We start from the raw sequence: 18,685 nt of genomic DNA, 5'->3' as shown, positions 1-18,685 counted from the left end.
TCAGTATGTTTTAAGAAAAGAATGGTACTTTCTGAGATATGAGCATTTTAAAAGCCATATTTAGATAAGTCTGCCTTTACATCTTCAGAGACAGCAGAATTATCAAATAGCTACGTAAAATGGTGTTTAAGCAATGATAGTCAAATAACAAACATTCACAAGAAAAACGTTTTTAACTTTTATTAATTACACTTTATTCACTTTGTATCCCCCCATAAGCTCCTCCCTCCTTCCCTCCCGATCCCACCCGCCCTCCCCCTTCTTCATGCATGCCCCTCCCCAAGTCCACTGATAGGGGAGGTCCTCCTCTCCTTCCTTCTGATCTTAGTCTATCAGATCTCATCAGGACTGGCTGCATTGTCATCTTCTGTGGCCTGGTAAGGCTGCTCCACCCTCAGGGGGAGGTGATCAAAGAGCAGGCCAATCAGATTATGTCAGAGGCAGTCCCTCTTCCCATTCCTATGTAACCCACTTGGACATTGAACTGCCATGGGCTACATCTGTGCAGGGGTTCTAGGTCATCTCCATGCATGGTACTTGGTTGGAGTATGAGTCTCTGGAAAGACCCCTGTGTTCAAATTTTCTGGTTCACACAAGAGAAACTTAAGAGCAGTTATAGACGTGCCTGAAACCAGAGTGGCATTACGTAGAGTGTGCTATGCGGTTTCCTTAAAGACGGATATAGTTATTTCATTTGTTTCCTAATTACAATCCCTGAGAGCTTCTCCACTGTATACGTAATAACTCACAGGCACCTTGGCCTCGTATTAAAGCCTCGCTTCGTCTTCCTCTAATTTACTTTTCTAACATTTTCCTTCACTATTTTAATTGATCCCAGTTTTCATCTAAACAAACTTTGTCTTGGTTCTCTCAGTATGTTTTAGATTGCTCTGTCATACTTTCCCCCTATTTTCTAGCCCTTGGGCATTTCTGCAACTAATATTTGCACATGTACCCCGACACTGCTTGCCATTTAAAGATCTGGTATTGAGGTTTGCCTCTTTCCAAACACCTCTCTGCTTTTCTCACAGTACAGGAACTTCAGCAAAGGCCCCATCTTTTTAGCTTTCTAAATCTTGCCAATTGTAATACTAATTATTTCTTAACCATTAAGCATATTTATTAAGCATCTGACTAGAGATAAATCAAAGAATATTCAAATAAGGGAATGGACTAAGAACTTGATTTTCTAGGGAAAACTTAAAACAATTCATAACTAAATGTTATCATGGATATCATTATCATTAGAAGTCAGGAATTCTAAACTGCATTCATGATAAACAAATCAAAACAAAAAACTCACCAAACCCTTCCTCTTATGTTTCTCTTGATTGCAAAGCCTTTCTGTGTATAATATTGTGTTTTTGTTGTGTATATGCATATAAATATGTTATGTATGTAACCTCAAGTACACATGCACTAACCTACAGATATATTCTGTTGTTCATAATGCCTTAGAATTATATAAGCTTTGAAGGAAAGAGATGGCTTCCGGGTGTGGTGGTACACATTTTGAATCCCAGCACTCTTTCTGCTACTTTAAGCTAACATGCTGTATAGAGCGAGTTCCAGGTCAGAAAGGGCTACGAAATGAGAGCCTGTATCAAAATTTAAAAAAGAAAAACAGGCAAGAGAAAAATCTGTGAGATTTTATGTTTTATTTATTGAGTACATGAATTGTCTTACCCAAGATCAATGCATTTAAAGTTTAAGATGGTTCTTTAGTTTGCATCTTTTGTTATAAATCTAAAATTAATCAAGAAAGTAGTAATTACTTCTTCATTTTACTGATTAAGAGCTATTGCTGTTCATCAGGGAAAAATGTAAAACATGAGTCACAATGAGAGATGCATATGGTGTTAGTCTGTGCTTGGTCTTAGTTTCTCTGAAGACAGGAGGCGCTATGGTCTTCCCTCTGTGTCTTCTTATTTCCAAGAATAAATGTGCGTGTGTGATGTGTGTGCATATACATTTGCAATACATGTACACACATAAATATGTCTGCATATTATATATGGATTTATTTATTTATTTATTTTTGCTTAGGGTAGTCTTTCAGATGTTTGGTCTATATTGTAGACATTAAACAGTCCAGAGAAGGTAGATACTAGATATTCAAATACATGGCTTGTCAATTAACATTCAGAATTTGGGGTTAAGAAAAAAATATTTAGGTAACTTACAGTTAAATGTAAACAGATTAGTGGAAAATGAATCTAAGAATTTTTATTGAAATAAAATGTTTAATGTGTGCATTCCATGAATCATTTGCATTTTATTTATTATGAGTACAGAAAAAAACTAGCTTTATAAACATTTTTTTAAATCTTATGAACTTAATGTACAAAGGAACATAATTTTGTTTGTTCTATTTATTTGATATGGATGTTTATATTTGGCTTAATGTTTAAAAACGTTTTAAATAAAAACTGAGTAGAAGTAATGTATGAATATATAGTTAATACTTAAAATTAGTTTCTTATGTATATATGCATGTGTACACTTATGCTTCCTTGATGTTTAATTAGTAATACATTAGTTTGAGAAAGACCATTTTTAACTCTAATGAAGCCTATTTCTAAAGCATGAAAATATTGTTCTTAAATACGTAAATGGTACATAAGTCATTCTAGTGGCTATTGAGCTCAAGTCGCCTGGCACTATACTAAATATATCACACAAAATTTTCCATTTGGTCATCAAAATAACTGAATTTGAAGACATTAATCATATTTTATCAATGACAAACTAGAGATGCATTAACATGTTATAGGTCAGGGAGTAAATACTTGGCAGACATAGGACTGAACCCAGCCTGCTTTAATTACTGCAGTCTTGCATGCATCGACTCCTTCGCAAGAGTTAAATCTGCTTGCATTGCATTCACTTAAGCATAAGAAAGCATTTATGGTTGAGTGGCAGGCTAACTTTTCCGTTATTGAAGAGCTGAAGTAGATATTCAGGCTTCATGCCTTGGAAAAGGTAATATTAATAAGGTACTACCTGTAATGCTTACTGGTTTTGGTTGGTTGTATATTCATATTGGTAACCTTTTATCCTTTCTGTTTTCCATTCTTTTAGAATGATGTAGGTGGGCAACGAAGTCTAATAAACAAATGGACTACTTTTCTTAAGGCGAGACTGGTTTGCTCAATTCCTGGAAGCGATGGTGCAGATACTCATTTTGATGAACTTCGTAAGTCGCATATCCCTCGTTTCTTAGAATAATATAACTACTTAATTAATTCAGCTCTTATTTTATTTCAGCATCATATGCTCAGATACACACATGTAACAAGTAAGCACAGCCCAAAGGAATTGATCTTACTAAACTGACTTTCGCATACACAAATCCTGTTATGTTCTCCATCGAGCTGCACAATATAATGATGTATTCCTGTATTTGAAATGTCCTCAGAGGTAATAAGGAAAACAAAATTACAGTGATCAGAAAATAGGAACCATGAGAATAGAAAGTCCATTTCAATCCCTGTCTTATCTTTTTTTCCTTGGTGGGAACAACCATATACAGGAAGAGCTTGAATTCCTTGTTCTGAGGATGCCCTCTGCTGGGGAATATGGAAGACTTCCTTCTCATGGCCATCTGACTCAACTCATTCAGAGGCTGCCAAAAGATTTCATCTTTTTTTTCCCTCTCTTATATTGGTTCTGGAAAGACTTTAGTTGCATATAAAGTCAACCTCGTTAGCTTTTTATCTTCTAATGTTTATGACACATGCCAAATGATTAAGTCCTCCAATTACTTCATCGGTGTTACGCGATTTACTCAAATTGAAAATAAACACACCGTCTCTCCCATAATCCTATAAAACATCACAGGGCTTCTTTGCTATCAGTGCTGCATTCACTACCCACGCAGCCATCTTCGGACTGAAATACTAAGTTGAAGCCATTACAGCACATTGTGTTTTGATAGGGAAAATCTCCCTTTGGTCTCCGGTTTTGATTGAATATGAAATCACATACTCTACATGGAGAATAGAGATGGCCAACTGAGTCATCTCACTTATACTTGTTTGAGGTATATGCCACAAGAGGTGATGTCACATACCTGGGGAGAAAGCTTTAACCCTTACTTTCTTAATGTTGTAGTGATTCATCTTTATTTTATATGCTGCTTAGTGCTCTATAAGTATTATATACTATTAAAAAGCAAAGTTAAATACTGAAAAATATGTAATAAATAATTATTTTTCCATTAACAGAAGACATTTATTTGCTCCCTACGAGAGATGAAAGAAATCCTGTAGTATATGGAGTTTTTACCACAACCAGGTAGGTTGAACGCATTGTCCTTTTTAAAGGCTTAAAAAAAAAAACATGTTAAAAGATTTCTTATAATGAATTAGATTACAGAACCATGGGATTTTGCCAAGGAATTCCTGAATCAAAAAGGCAGGCTGCAGAGAAAAGACACGGAAGCTGAATTTCTAGGATGGCCCAAGATTTCAATAGCAAAATCTTTGGATATATAAGCCTTATGATCTGGTTTAATCAGTTCCACCCAGATTATGGAGGGGAATCTTCCTAACATTAAGTGACCCAGTACTCCGATCATGTCTATTAAATGCATGTATTTGAGTAGCTAGCTTTGTTGTTGAATAGTTGAGGACTTTAGTCTGATGAAGCTGACACACACACCAAAAAGGCCACCACAGTGAATGTGGTTTGTTTGTGGTGAATGATGGGGCTCTCCCCTGCCATGTCAAACTCTCATATCTGGCCAGTCTGATGACAATCTATTCTGTACTTTATTACTTCAAACTTTAAAAATATGTTTGTTGATTTTTTTTAAATACACACACACACATGATGTTTATATGTTTGTGCCTGTGTGTACATATGTGCACATGTATGTGGATACCCATAGAGGCCAGAGTTAGGCACCTGATACTTTGGAGTTGAGTTTAGAGACAGTTGTGGACTGCCTAAAGTGGCTGTTGGAAACGGAACTCTGGTACTCTTCAAGAGCAGCATGCTTTCTTAACTGCTGAGCCGTCTCTCCAGCCCTCCAAAGGCAGCATTTAGCCCTTGAAAATGTTCATGTGCCTGAGCCAAATAATTAATTGTTTGTTTGTTTCCCAGAGATTTTCATGCTAACACTTGTTCACTGCGCTATATCTTCAGCCCCAAACTAGTATAGTTACATAAGTTACTTTTGTCATGGCTGCGACCAAATACCCCAAAAGAAGCAACTTATAGGATCAATGACTAACCCTTCAAAGATGTGATCCATTATGGTAGGGCAGATATACCCCAGGAGCTTGCTCACGCTTACAGAGATTATAAAGCAAAAGAGGACGAGGGATGGATGCAGATTTGAGCTGTAATTGTGAAGACCTACTCCCAGAAACCCACTATTTCCTGCAAGGTCCCACCTCCTGAGCAAGTACAGACTCCCAAGATGGCACTACCAAGTTGGGGCCAGTTGTTCAAAGCCATGGGCCTGTCAAGGAAACCTCATACTCAAACTGTAACAATATCGGGGTGATCTCAATTTTCCTTGATAGTTGCGTAGCACACATGCTTTTTCATTTGACCTGTTTTGTGTGTGTTACTTAGAAACCTACTTATATTTGTTCTTTTAACGCCAGCATGGTTGTCTTAGTGCTAATTGCCACAGAACATCCCGCTGTTTTCAGCCTTTCTTTGCTATACATGATATATAACTGTCCTGTGAGTATCTCCTTGTCACCCTGAGCAGGTAGGCATAGCTGTTCTGACCATTCCACTAAATTATGCCCTAAAATAAGTGGCTCATTTCTAACAACAAAGCCTTAACGCCCATATTCTGGTCTGCTCTTTGCATAACACTGCCCTTTATGTATCACTGAGGCTCTGTAGCTTGCATGTGCATGTAGTGGCTTTGCCAAACCTTTTATAGAAGTGTGCCCCCTATCATCTTCATCCTATTTCGTTCAGTTACTTTTGGCTGTGCCTGAAGCACACAGCCACTCCCATTGCATGCCTGGCATACTTTTCAGTTTCTCATATATCTTCTCTTAACTCTTTATTGTTGTACTTTGACATGAATATTGCAGGACTTGAAGGTATTGCTATTGACAATGAAAAAAATGACTCTGGTGTCTCCTGTTGAATAAATTCCTGCAATTTTCAGTTTATTTCTTTCCATGGCAAGACCCTTATGAGCTGAAATTGTCTGTGGCTTTAGAATACTTCAGAAAAAAATAGTAGTTGATTAATTTACAAGACTTGAGATTGAAATATTTTAATATAGACATTAAGAAGGCACCCTAAGAGCTGCTGTTCGGGAATCCATTTTTCTGTTAATGCACAATGCATTTAAAAAGATTCAAGAGGAGCAATTGCCTGGAGTGGTTTAAGTGTCTCAGCTCTAGTTTTCTTGGCTCACTTCCATTCAAAATCTTGCTTTGAAGTCGATGTGTTCCACACACAAGTTGTAGATATGTGCCAGGGAGACAGAGCCGCAAGATAGCTCTTTCATTATTTTTTTCTTTTCCTATCAAGTTTCTGCCCACCCAGAGTGTGAAGTTACAAGTCAGCTCTTTGTTCCTGGTGTTCTTTGTTGTTTTATTTTTAATGCTGCCCTGATGACTGAGGTAATGGTGGAATGCAGGTCATATCCTTTGTCTAGTGAAAAAAATATAATTAACCTTTAATAATGGTGCATTATTTCTTTAAAATATAATAGACAGATATGTAATTATTATCACAATATCCCTTTCCTCCTAGATGACTGCTTGCAATCACCTTCTGATGTTTCCCACTGACACCATTCCAAGAATATTAGTAATCAAGTTTCCCATGTTAAAGAATCATTAGCTTGCTTGTTTAATGTCAGAATGATGTCATTTCATCAGAAAGATTCATCTTAGTTTTAAGAAGAGGCCTCATATATCCAAAATATTCTCAAGTACACAACAAGGACATTTGTTCAACCATGTTCATAGCAGCTTTATTCATAATAGCCAGAACCTGGAAACAACCCAGAAGTCCCTCAATGGAGGAATGGATACAGAAATTGTGGTACATTTACACAATGGAATACTACTCAGCAATTAAAAGCAAGGAAGCCATGAAATTTGCAGACAAATGGTGGGAACTAGAAAAGATTATCCTGAGTGTGGTATACTAGAAACAGAAAGACACACGCAGTATATACTCACTTATAAGTGTATACTAGACATATAATATAGGATAAGCCTACAAAAATCTGTTCACCTACATAACTGAGCTAGAAGGAGGATCCTGAGTAAGAGGATCAATCCTCACTCAGAAAGACAAACAGGACAGACATTGGAAGAAGGAGAAAACAGGAAATAGGACAGGAGCCTACCACAGATGGTCTCTGAAAGACTCTACCCAGCATTGTATCAAAGCAGATACTGAGACTCATAAACAAATTTTTGGCAGAGTGCTGGGAATCTTAGGAAAGAAGGGAGACATAGTAAGACCTGGAGAGGACACAGGGGTCTTCTCTGAGACTGATACTCCAACCAAGGGCCATTCATGGATATAACCTAGAACCCCTGCACAGATGTAGCCCATGGGAACTCGGTATCCAAGTGGGTACCCTAGGAATGGGAACAGGGACTGTCTGACATGAACTCAGTGGCTGGCTCTTTGAGACCCCCCCCCAAGGAGGAGCAGCCTTGCCAGACCACAGAGGAGGACCTTGCAGCCAGTTCTGATGAGACCTGTTAAGCTATGGTCAGATGGAAGGGAGGAGGACCTATCTGTGGACTTGGAGAGGGGCATGGGAGGAGGGGAGGAGGCTATAGTTGGGATACAAAGTGAATAAATGTAACTAATATAAAAATATAAAAATTTAATTAAAAAAAGAAAAGGCCTCACAGAATGTAATAGCTTCAAAGAAAATTTATTTTACTTTCCGGAAATATGGCAAGAAAGAAATACTTGATATGTGCTAGCGATTGTCATCATTGTCTTGGACAAGTTTAGAATTTGTGCAAGTTTCACCTGCTCGGCATTTCTGTTAAAAACACATGATTGTAATCACAATAATTATTAAGTAGATGACTGTAATTCATAAGCCCAATTCAAGAAATGAAAGGTTATTTCTGCTGTAAATAATTGTTTCAACAGCATCATCTGAACAACACATCCCATGTCTGATCTTTTAATAGATAAGGCCAGGAATGTGGTTCAGTCAGTATACACACTTGTCACAAAATCCTGACAATCTTAGCCCTATCCCCTCCACACATGCTTGAAGAAGAGAATCAAATTTGTCTTTCACTCAGAATTACATACCATGTACAAAAACATCAATAATAACAGATAAAATGTTTAAAAAATACAGATAAATGGTACTCTTTTTCATGCATTCAAATGTTTTAAACATAATGTAAATTTTTATATTTTAAATTTTGTAAACATTCTAATCATTATTCAAAAATATTTGAGTAAGCATCATTCCTAATCGTTTCTACTCCAGTTTTTCTAAATCTGTTCTCAATTTGGGTGTCATACTCCCTTGGGAGTCAAACAACCCTTTTACAGGAATCACATATCAGATATCCTACAAATAAGATATTTATATTATGATTAATAACAGTAGCAAAATTACAGTTACAATGTAGCAACAAAAGTAATTTTATGGTTGAGGGTCACCACAATGTGAGGGAACTGTATTAAAGTGTCATGGCACTGGGAAGATTGAGAACCACCGATCTCTATGGTTCCTATTAACAATTAAGTTGTCACTGTAGACCACACCTGCTCATTTGGCAGCCCATTCTTGATGCAAGCTTCCCTCATCCTCATGTAAGGTAGTCACCATCGTCACTCCTCAGTCAGGATTACTTGCCTATATGCTTCTTCAAGACATAGGCAGATATTTCTGCTCGTCAACTGGAAGCTGCCCCATATTCTCCGCTCATCTCTTAGGTGCAGATATGTGCTCAATGGGCGAATAAATGGATCATCTTCCTTTCTTTCAGCTCCATCTTCAAAGGCTCTGCTGTCTGTGTGTACAGCATGGCCGATATCAGAGCAGTTTTTAATGGTCCCTACGCTCATAAGGAAAGCGCAGACCATCGCTGGGTGCAGTATGATGGGAGGATACCTTATCCCCGGCCTGGAACGGTATGTACCCAACTGAATAACTGAAATAGGTTCCCAATTCCGTATTTAAGCCCTAATTCTATTATTACCAACTATGCCACTTTTTAACCCACATGTGATGTTGATTTTAAAACAACTATTTGTTAATACTGATATATTAGTATTTCCATTATTCAAATGAAGTTAAAAATTTTGAATGATAGTTTTATGTGCTAAGAAACATACTGGACTAATAATGTGATGCTTGCATTATGATAGCATTATAAAATTTGACTCAGATATGTCAATTTAGTTGTCCAGAATGTAAATTTATAAAAATTTATAAAATTTGCATTCTGGACTGAGCAATTGTTTTGTTCAGACATCTCTGCATATATCTTGCATACATCTCTAAAATATTTTAGTGTCTGGTTCTTTTTTTGTAAAGACTATTGTTTAAAATGGTTCATTGAAACAATTCCTTTTCTAGATATGCATCTGTCTTTTCTTTGTTATACAGAACTTTGAAATAACATACAGTTCTTAGGGTGGAAGAAATTCTAAATAACCGGAGTCCAAGGCAGTTTCATGACATATATTTGTAGTCATAGTAGACTAAAGGATGGAGTAATAAGATTTTGAATTTTAGGCCATCCCTATGCTGGCTAGAAAAGGAGGCTTGTAGTAGAAGAAGAACGTGGAGTTGGAGGAGGAGGACTCATCTTAGCCCAAATTATTTTCAAATGGTACAAACCATATTTAAAGACAAATAATAAAAATAAGATGTTTTAGAATTTACACATTTGCTTAAAACGAGAAAAAAAAAAACAAAACACAGGCTTGGGAGATGGTTCAGATGGCTGTGCAGTCATGAGGACCTGTGTTTAGATCCCCCAAAATGAAATAAAAATCCGAATACTTTAATACATGCTTGTAATCCCACTGGCGAGGAGGAAGAGAAAGAAAGATCTGGCTAGCCAATCTAACCAAACAGAGCTTCAGGATCAGTGAGATACGGTCTTCCTAAATGAGGCATCTAACAGTTGAAAAACACACCCATACTGAACCTGGCCTTCCTATGCAGACACACAGATATCCATATGAATACAGACATGAACATCCCCACACATGCACACAAAGGAAGTCCATGCCTTACTCAGCATCATCCTAAAAGCCTTTTCATTCTACATATGGTAGAATCTCTTCTCTTTTTATGCTTAATAGTATTTCAGAGGTGTGTGTGTGTGAGTGTGTGTGTGTGTGTGTATGTGTGTGTGTTATTATTCATCTCTTAGGCTACATTTCGTTGTTCCATATCTTTGCTACTTGAATAGGACTACAGTGAACCTAAGAATGATCATATCACTTTCAGGTACTGACCTGAATTCAAACCAATATAATTTTTTTTCTTTTTCCTAATCATCTAGGTATTATAGGTGGAGGGATTTGAGACAATCTGCATGAATTAAAATAAATAATTCCAAACATAGACACACCCACTGAATCTTATAATCCTCCTTAATTGAACACAATTATTAAAATCACTACATCCCAATATTTAAAGGTTACATTATTTATAGTTAAGTGAAGAAACTGTGAAGTTTGTTAGCATAATTTTCTCAGCTACGGCCTGAAACAGTGGTAAGGGCATACAGAACAGTCACGATATAAAGCACTTCTAAGAATGCAGCCAGTTCTCTGAAATGGCAATAAGTAACTCCCAGAATATTAGGGAGTGCATATGTTGTTTTTTGTAATCAGTGACAAAAGAAAAAACATAATATGTCAAATATGTTGGTCTCTAATGCTTTACACTCAAAATAGCTATAATCAAATTTTGAGATAAAATGACTGAAAGAATGCATAGGATTCTAACTTCTTTGTGTCCTTACTTATTCAGTTATTTTCATTGATTGTTTATTATTTTATTTTGCTTATAATGATTATCCTGTTTCTACATTGCGAATGTTTTCTTTATTTTTGATTTATTAAAAAACAAATTAATTTTAATACTGATGTTAAGAATATCTGATGTTGAGAATATCTGAATATCTGATAATGTTAAGAGTGTCTGACGTGAAACTCTATTGCAAAAGTGCTTTTACCAAATGAACTTTGCCACTCCAAGTAACCACATTCATAAAAATCAGTGAAATTACGTTTCACAGACTATCAAGTGTCTACACTTGTAAAATTTGAGAATGTAAGAGTTGGAATGAGTGATAGAGACATCATAACTCACCCTCCTATTACACTGGAGGAAACTGGTGTCCAGAATAATTAAATAACATACCCAATCTCATGTTACCCAACTAGCAGAATGAAAGGGGAGTGCTGCTTAGTGGCATTTTATGATCAGACTGCTTCTTGCTCTTTGATATAATACTTACCTCCTTTTTTAATGTTCCCCTGGTAAATATAGGACTGCACAATATTTATTTTATATCATATCCTGCCACACTCTTCTACTGGTGCTTAATAAAAGTACAAATACAGCTATATTCTTTTCTCTTCAATTCAGAAATTTTACTTACAGCCATAACTGAGTATTTCTCATGACTCACACATTTTCATATGAACTGACATGATACTTCACTCTATTCTTTTTGTTATTGTTTTGAGACAGGGTCCTACATAGCCCAGACAATCCTGAAAGATGGCCTTGAACTCCTGCCTCTCACTCCCAAGTGCTAGGATAACAAATGTGTGCTGGCACACCCAGCATACTTCATACTTTCTTAGAACATCACCATAGTATTGATTCATTTGCACAGCTGAGCATGAGGAAAACGAGCATTCATACATTTTCATGGTCTTGTGGTAGATTTCTGTTAGGTAAGCTGTATGACAGGCTAACAACCACCACTACTACTAGAATCCTGAATTTTCTTTTTACAGCTTGGTCTGTACTCTACACAAGTATACTGAAGATTTGTAGCCTTTCAGCACTTGTCATTTTTTTTTAATTTTTATTTTTCATATTAATTACAGGTTATTCACTTTGTATCCCAGCTGTAGCCCCCTTCCTCACTCCCTCCCAATTCCTCCCTCTCTCCCTCATCTCCTCCCTGCCCCTCTCTAAGTCCACTGATAGGGGAGGTCCTCCTCCCCTTCCATAGCACCTGACATTTTTATTTTAATATAGGGAAATGTTTCTAACTTGAATGAAAGGCTTACTGAATATGGAATTTGCTCCCTATACATTGGCTAAAGCCTTTGCTTTTTGTATTTTCTGTATTCGTGTCACTTTTATGATTGAACACTGAATTGATATCCCGGTAGGGATGTCAGTTAAATGCTTACAGGCGTAGCTTTATTCCCATCATGCTTAACCTTCTTGGTTTTGGTCTAACGTTGAACCGCTGTTAACCAAGGTCAAGTCCACGATGCTCTATGTTAATAAACCTGCACACAGGCAGATATTTTACCGCAGTGATTCTCCTGCCCTCTGCTGCCTGAAGAGAGCAGCTGAGCAATTTTTATTCGCATGAATTACTTAAATCTTTACTGCCCTGCTTCGTTTGAGTTTTTGAATGAAAGTTAATATTTAAAAAAAAAATGGTAAAAATCAGTCATAGAGCCAAACTAACTATATGTGGCAATTTATTTTAAGCTTTCATTCCCCTTTCCCACTGGTTTTCAGCTGTTTAACAGGCACAACCTTAGCTTCTAAACCGGAATCGCCAGTCCTCAAGCTACTCACTATGTTCAACTGTATGTTGATTATTCTGTTAGAAAAAGTCCTGTAAGGAAAAGAGAAACTGACGGAAAGCGCACGAGACTCAAAAACGCGCAAGTTCCTTAGAATAATTTTTGTATAGTTTATTACACCCTAATGGCTCTATATTTGGACAAATCTCCCCTCACCATCTCTCCCCTCTAATTCAAGGTCTCTCTTTGCCAATCTTATTTCAGACTGATTATGGATGAATAACGAGGGGATAAGATTCCACTTAGGGAAATCTGCATTTTTCAAATCATAATAAGAATCAGACTTTCTTTACCTATCGCACATAAAACGCTCAGCTTCTTCCCCCAGTTTGCTCAGGGAGAAAAAGCCTGGTTTGGACTTTCCTTCAGATTAGCCATTGCTCTGATTTGTGTTACGAGGTAATTGCGACCCAGAGAAAGCAGAGAGCAGCAGCCTGCGGCATGAAGCGGATAAGCTTTCCACAGCTGCCTGGTGCCTTGCCACAGCCAAGCTCTGCCGAGCAGAACAGGCTCACACCTAGCTAACCTCAATCAGCCCCTGACACAGCCGCTCCTGCAGGGCTCACCGCTGTGGGTGGCAACACCCCAGCATCTCAGGGTTTGTCTGCGTTTGTCTTTCCCTCTGCAGCCTTTGCCACATATCCAGAAGTGTGCTGGCGTTTTAAAAATCTACCTAACAGTTGTCTGTTCTATCTTTTTAGTCTCTCAAAGTTTAAACTGTCCTAAGAGTTTTGGGGAAGTGTAAGACGAACACGGGTAACTAACCAAAATTCCTGCATTTCGTAAGTGACATAAAAAAAAAAAAATGCTAGGAAACAACAGGAAGAAACAAAAGAGGCTATGCGGGGTGGGATATTTAGATGAGTTATGAGAGTAGTTACACATTTAATAGCATATATGCATACCGAACACTTACACATAGGAGCTACAGCTTCAGTGGGATTCTCTGAAGGATAATTAATAACCGAACGCAGCTTTTCTTAGACGTGGTATTTCTTAACCCCCCTCCTGCCCTTTTCCCTCTTCATGGGACTTTCTTTACCCGAATGGTTACTGCGAATTGCAGTTGTGTGTTGTGAGATACCAAAAGCGAACGTCCCCTAGACTGGATGTATTGGAGCAACACTATGTGTTTCGTACTGTTCCGAATTAAAACTCGGGGAGTAACACCCCCAAACCTCTCTTGCTTGTGTGAGCACAGTCATGAGGACCTGAGATGGATCCTGGCAACGAGGGGCCGCAGGTCTCAGCCGAACCCTGGCGGCATGCCACAAGGAGCGCTGCCGTAAGAAGAAACTGCATTTCCAAAAATCTTTCCGTAACTGCCAACAGAAACCAGGTTTCCCTTTTTCCTCTCTTTTTATCCCTTAGTTTTTATTACGTGCAAACCTTTTTGTTACGGGCAAGCTGTGAGGAAAACTGTGTTGCATGCTTGCTAAATGCTTATATCTTCATTTAGTTGCACTGTCTTACAGTGAGAGGTGCTATTATTTAAAAAATTTTATACCAAAAGTTGTGGCTTGACGATCATGATTTGTCTTTTGAAATTCTGTTTACTGTGTAATTACAGCTACAACCTTTAAGGATCTCTCTCTCTCTCACTCTCTCTCTCTCTCTCTCTCTCTCTCTCCCTCTCTCTCAAGTTGAATGGCTCTTTCCAATATGTAGTGGAGGCAAATCTTGCCTTGAACAATAAATCAATCAGACTGAACCGAAGGTGTTATGAGATGTAAATCTGGCAGGAATGCCTTTTGAGTTAAGACTCAAATGGGTAGCCTCTGATTGGGAAAAGCTCAGTGTTACCTGTGTCTATATCCATTTCCAGTTTCAAGCTACTTAACAAAGGGCGCCTTCCACTATCAAGTGGACTGATTCTCCCTGGATGAAGGGTAAATGCAGAAAACAGTGAGGGGACATGCAGACTTTGATCTTCAGACCAACCTGCAGTGACAGATACACTAAATAAGTCCCCAGTGGCTGATGCTATAGGGCACTCCCGATCAAATTCATACAGACCTGGGACAAATAGTTGGACACCAGGAAAGAATCTGTTTCTTAACACAAGACATGCAAGACTTTTGCGAAAGATACTCTCAATGAGGAAATTCCTAGTAGGTCTTAACATTTTACTACGACTTCTTTGGTGGACATTCTTCTTCATAATGAATCATTATGATTTTATTGGTATTAAATCTGGAGTGAGAGGTATTTGTTATCAGTTACCCTAGGATTCTCAGCTAACAATGTCCCTCTTGACATCCTAGAAGGAAGTTTGAAGGACTGCTGTGATTCTTTGCGTAGTTTAAATGGCTTTCTTCAGTGAAAACTTTATTTCCTGTCATCAATTTTTAGAAAAGTTTAAGGTTTTTTTTGCTTTAATTTAATTCTATTTTTATAATATCAAGAGGATTTTAATACATGCTTTCTTTGATGTCATTAATTTTATTCTATATTTATTAATATGTATCAATTAAAAGTTTTATTAAAAAAAACATTTATCCATTAAGAATTGAAATGTGATGATGTTATCTGTCTACTAAAGACAACATCCCAGGATGCAGTTTTTGAAAAACAAATGAAACATGACATGAAAGAGCGTACACCTTGTAAAATATTCAAATTACGTTTTTTATTGGGTGAATTTATATCATGTTGTGCTTTTACATGTGACCACCAGAGGGCAGTTGATGCTAACTCTTTTTTTTTTTTTTTTTTAACACTCTCAGAAAGCGGTGCTATGCTAAAATGGGCAACCGCTTGGGGTGCCTTCTGAGAGCCCAGGCTTAGAAAAGAACCTCACTAGGGGACACCATCTCATTTTCACAACAGCTATAACAGAACTCCAAAATTATGATTTCAAACCGTTATTCAAGCTCTTTGGGAGCTGTTTTGCGACATGTTTGATTTGTTCCTTTTACCTTTTAATAAATGTAGCTAAACTGAAATGGAATCCTAATTTATTTAAATTTGAAAATAAAGGCTTTCTGTACATTTGGGGGGTAATAGATATTATTCATGGCAGCTTCATAAATTTAAGTTTACAGAAATTAGAATCTTTTTTGGGGGTGGTTAATGGGATTTAGTATTGTCCTATGACATAGACTGGCTTTGAACTCCATTTATTAGTCTGGACAGCCCCTGAGCTTGGATGCTCCTGCCCTGGCTCCGTCCTGGAATTATAGGGACGTCCCATTATGTCTGATTAGAAAAATTCATCTTTATTCAAACCACTAATCTTTTTAACAGAGCGAGATTACACTGGGAGAAACTTTAGAAAATTCAGGTAAAATCGCATAACTTTGGGAGTTGTTTTTTGAAGAAACCCAGATCTAACCGTGTTGAAGGAGGACCTCCTCCGACCTGTGACTGCTTTCCTTGGCTCTGCACCTTCCCTGTGCGTGTGCGTTCATTCCTGTGTGCCTTTCCTTTCAGTGTCCAAGCAAAACCTACGACCCGCTAATCAAGTCCACCCGAGACTTTCCAGATGATGTCATCAGTTTCATAAGGCGGCACCCCGTGATGTATAAGTCGGTGTACCCGGTGGCGGGGGCACCAACCTTCAAGAGAATCAACGTGGACTACAGGCTGACGCAGATCGTGGTGGATCACGTAGTCGCTGAGGACGGACAGTATGATGTCATGTTTCTTGGGACAGGTACGCCCAAACCACACTTCCAATCAAAGAAACTTCTCATAAATGGACATTTTTTTTAAATTGCAGATATTTGTCTGCCAAAATCAAGTAAAGAGCAGTTAACAGCTTTCCAGCAATTTCTTAAATTGTAGAGCCCGTGCTTTTAATAATGATCAGCAGAGCCTGCCATCCACACTGAAATTTAAAGTACATGTATTTTAAATAATGGTCTTTGGAAGTGTTCCGGATTAGCTGCTCAAAACTTATCTGTTTGACCATTGAGGACTAAACTTAAATAAAGTGAAGTCTTGTCTCCAAGGTCGCCTTCTGCACCCACCACGGGGTGCTTACTAAATTACTCACAATGCTCTCCTTTCCCCGGACTGTGGAAAACAGGGACTTGGTGGCCTTAAGGCAGTTTCTTTCTATTTATATACGTATATTATTATTAATCATTACTTTGTAAATACTTTCCAATAAAACTTCTTGGAAGCTTACTTTCCTGTTCACGACATTTGTTGATTAAAATTAATTTTGTGGATTCTTATTAATGTAGTTTGTGCAATTTAGTTTATTGCTTGTCAACTTCTATATATATCTCTATACCTATCTATACCTATAGATACTGATATAAACATAGATAGACATAGACAAACATATAGAGAGACATCAGCTAATACCTTGCCAGCATTTCCTGAAACTGTACAGCTTGTGATTTTTAAAGGATCATATATATGTGCATATACATAAACACATATTTGTAAACATTTATATATACGCATATACACATACATTTTACAAAGAGAATATTGTTTATTTGGTGATTCTAAGAATTAAGAAAGTGTTATGTAATAACACCATTCTTTTATTGTAACAGGTTCTTAAGAATGTAAAATAATTTGAGAATTATTTACTTTTTAAGTATTACAATGGTTAAGCAGAAATTAACCTTATTATCAGAAGTACCTTGTCATAACTCCTAGGGCTTTTGGGCGACAACTGTTGGGCCTGATCATGTTACAAAACCCAGATAATCTAAGGCATGCTCCATTTCTGAGACTACAGAGATGACTATTTAAAGGTCAGAACTTTAATTAGTCTGTTATTAATTCTCATGAGCTAAATTTAATTTGCACTGTCCAGCCAAAGCTCATTCCTTCATAGGTTTCTAACAATTCAATACCAAAAACAGCACTCAGCCACTAGGTGGTACTACCTAACCTTTCCTGAGAGAAATACGATGATTAATTTAAAAGTCAATTTTGTGTCGTCAAAATGTATTTAACAGTTTTGAACATCCTACAGCCATTCATAAATATTGAAAAACAGAGGCAATTTTCTACAGAGACTGGTATCACTATACTGTATGTCCCTGTTCTCAAGGCCCACTGCTCAGAAGTTTAAACACTTATTTTCAATAGATTAATTGCGAAGTGACCGCTCTATTTTAACTTTTTTCTAGTGTACTTTTGACTATCTTTTTACACTTACATGCTGCACTGTAACACTGCAGTCATTATAAGACATTTAAGATACCTATCCTGAACGTTATTTTTGTTCTTATTACACCTGTATTTAAACTAAAAGAATTTGAATAAACTTTAATTTTTGACTCACGAACAATTATTCTGAAAGCATATTGTGTCAGAGGAGCTTAGAGCTAGTTTCCCCATGGGAAGATCTCTAGTGTTTTCTGGGCCATTCGTTAACATTTCTAGAAGACTATATATCTTATTTTCTTACTGTTTATAATAAATTAGGTATAATTACTAAGCAAATCTTATGGCAGAGAAAATAAGTATGTATATACTTATGTTTATACTTATATACGCACATATTTTGTGTTAGCATATTTTAGCATTCAGAAAAGGTAAAAAAAAGTTACTTCACTTCTGTTGTTTCAGCAGATATTTAAATTAGTTATATACAGGTAGTTACAAAATATTGTGATATTACTTTTTAATCTCTGTATAAGCATCTTCTTTAGAGGGGTAACACCTCATCCAGTAGTCTTCATTTCTCACTACTTTATTTGTGCAGATTTCATGGAAAGTATCTAGAAGAAAAAGTGAGGGGAATATTTGAGATTCCTAGGAACACGCATTCAACTAAATATTGAAGTAGAAAGCAGAAAGCAAGGTTACGGGTCCATTTTTTTATTTCAGACGTTGGAACAGTCCTCAAAGTTGTCAGCATTTCCAAGGAGAAGTGGAATACGGAAGAGGTGGTACTGGAGGAGCTTCAGGTGTTCAAGGTGAGAAGGGTCCCGGG

At 37.2% G+C, this 18,685-nt stretch overlaps 1 protein-coding gene across 1 annotated transcript in view; it reads left to right on the top strand.

Annotated features, from left to right (window-relative positions):
- Positions 1-18,685, top strand: part of Sema3d (semaphorin 3D) — a 206,139-nt gene that overhangs the window by 163,905 nt on the left and 23,549 nt on the right. The window contains exons 9-13 of the mRNA XM_060374236.1: positions 3,082-3,196; positions 4,227-4,296; positions 8,967-9,111; positions 16,213-16,435; positions 18,580-18,668. Coding sequence (XP_060230219.1) covers positions 3,082-3,196; positions 4,227-4,296; positions 8,967-9,111; positions 16,213-16,435; positions 18,580-18,668 — 642 coding nt within the window. The remainder of the gene's footprint in view (positions 1-3,081; positions 3,197-4,226; positions 4,297-8,966; positions 9,112-16,212; positions 16,436-18,579; positions 18,669-18,685) is intronic.

The sequence above is a fragment of the Meriones unguiculatus genome, chromosome 21, assembly GCF_030254825.1.
Source record: "Meriones unguiculatus strain TT.TT164.6M chromosome 21, Bangor_MerUng_6.1, whole genome shotgun sequence".
Taxonomy (NCBI): domain Eukaryota; kingdom Metazoa; phylum Chordata; class Mammalia; order Rodentia; family Muridae; genus Meriones; species Meriones unguiculatus.
Note: the sequence above shows the minus strand (reverse complement) of the source record. Positions and strands in the feature narration are given on the sequence as shown.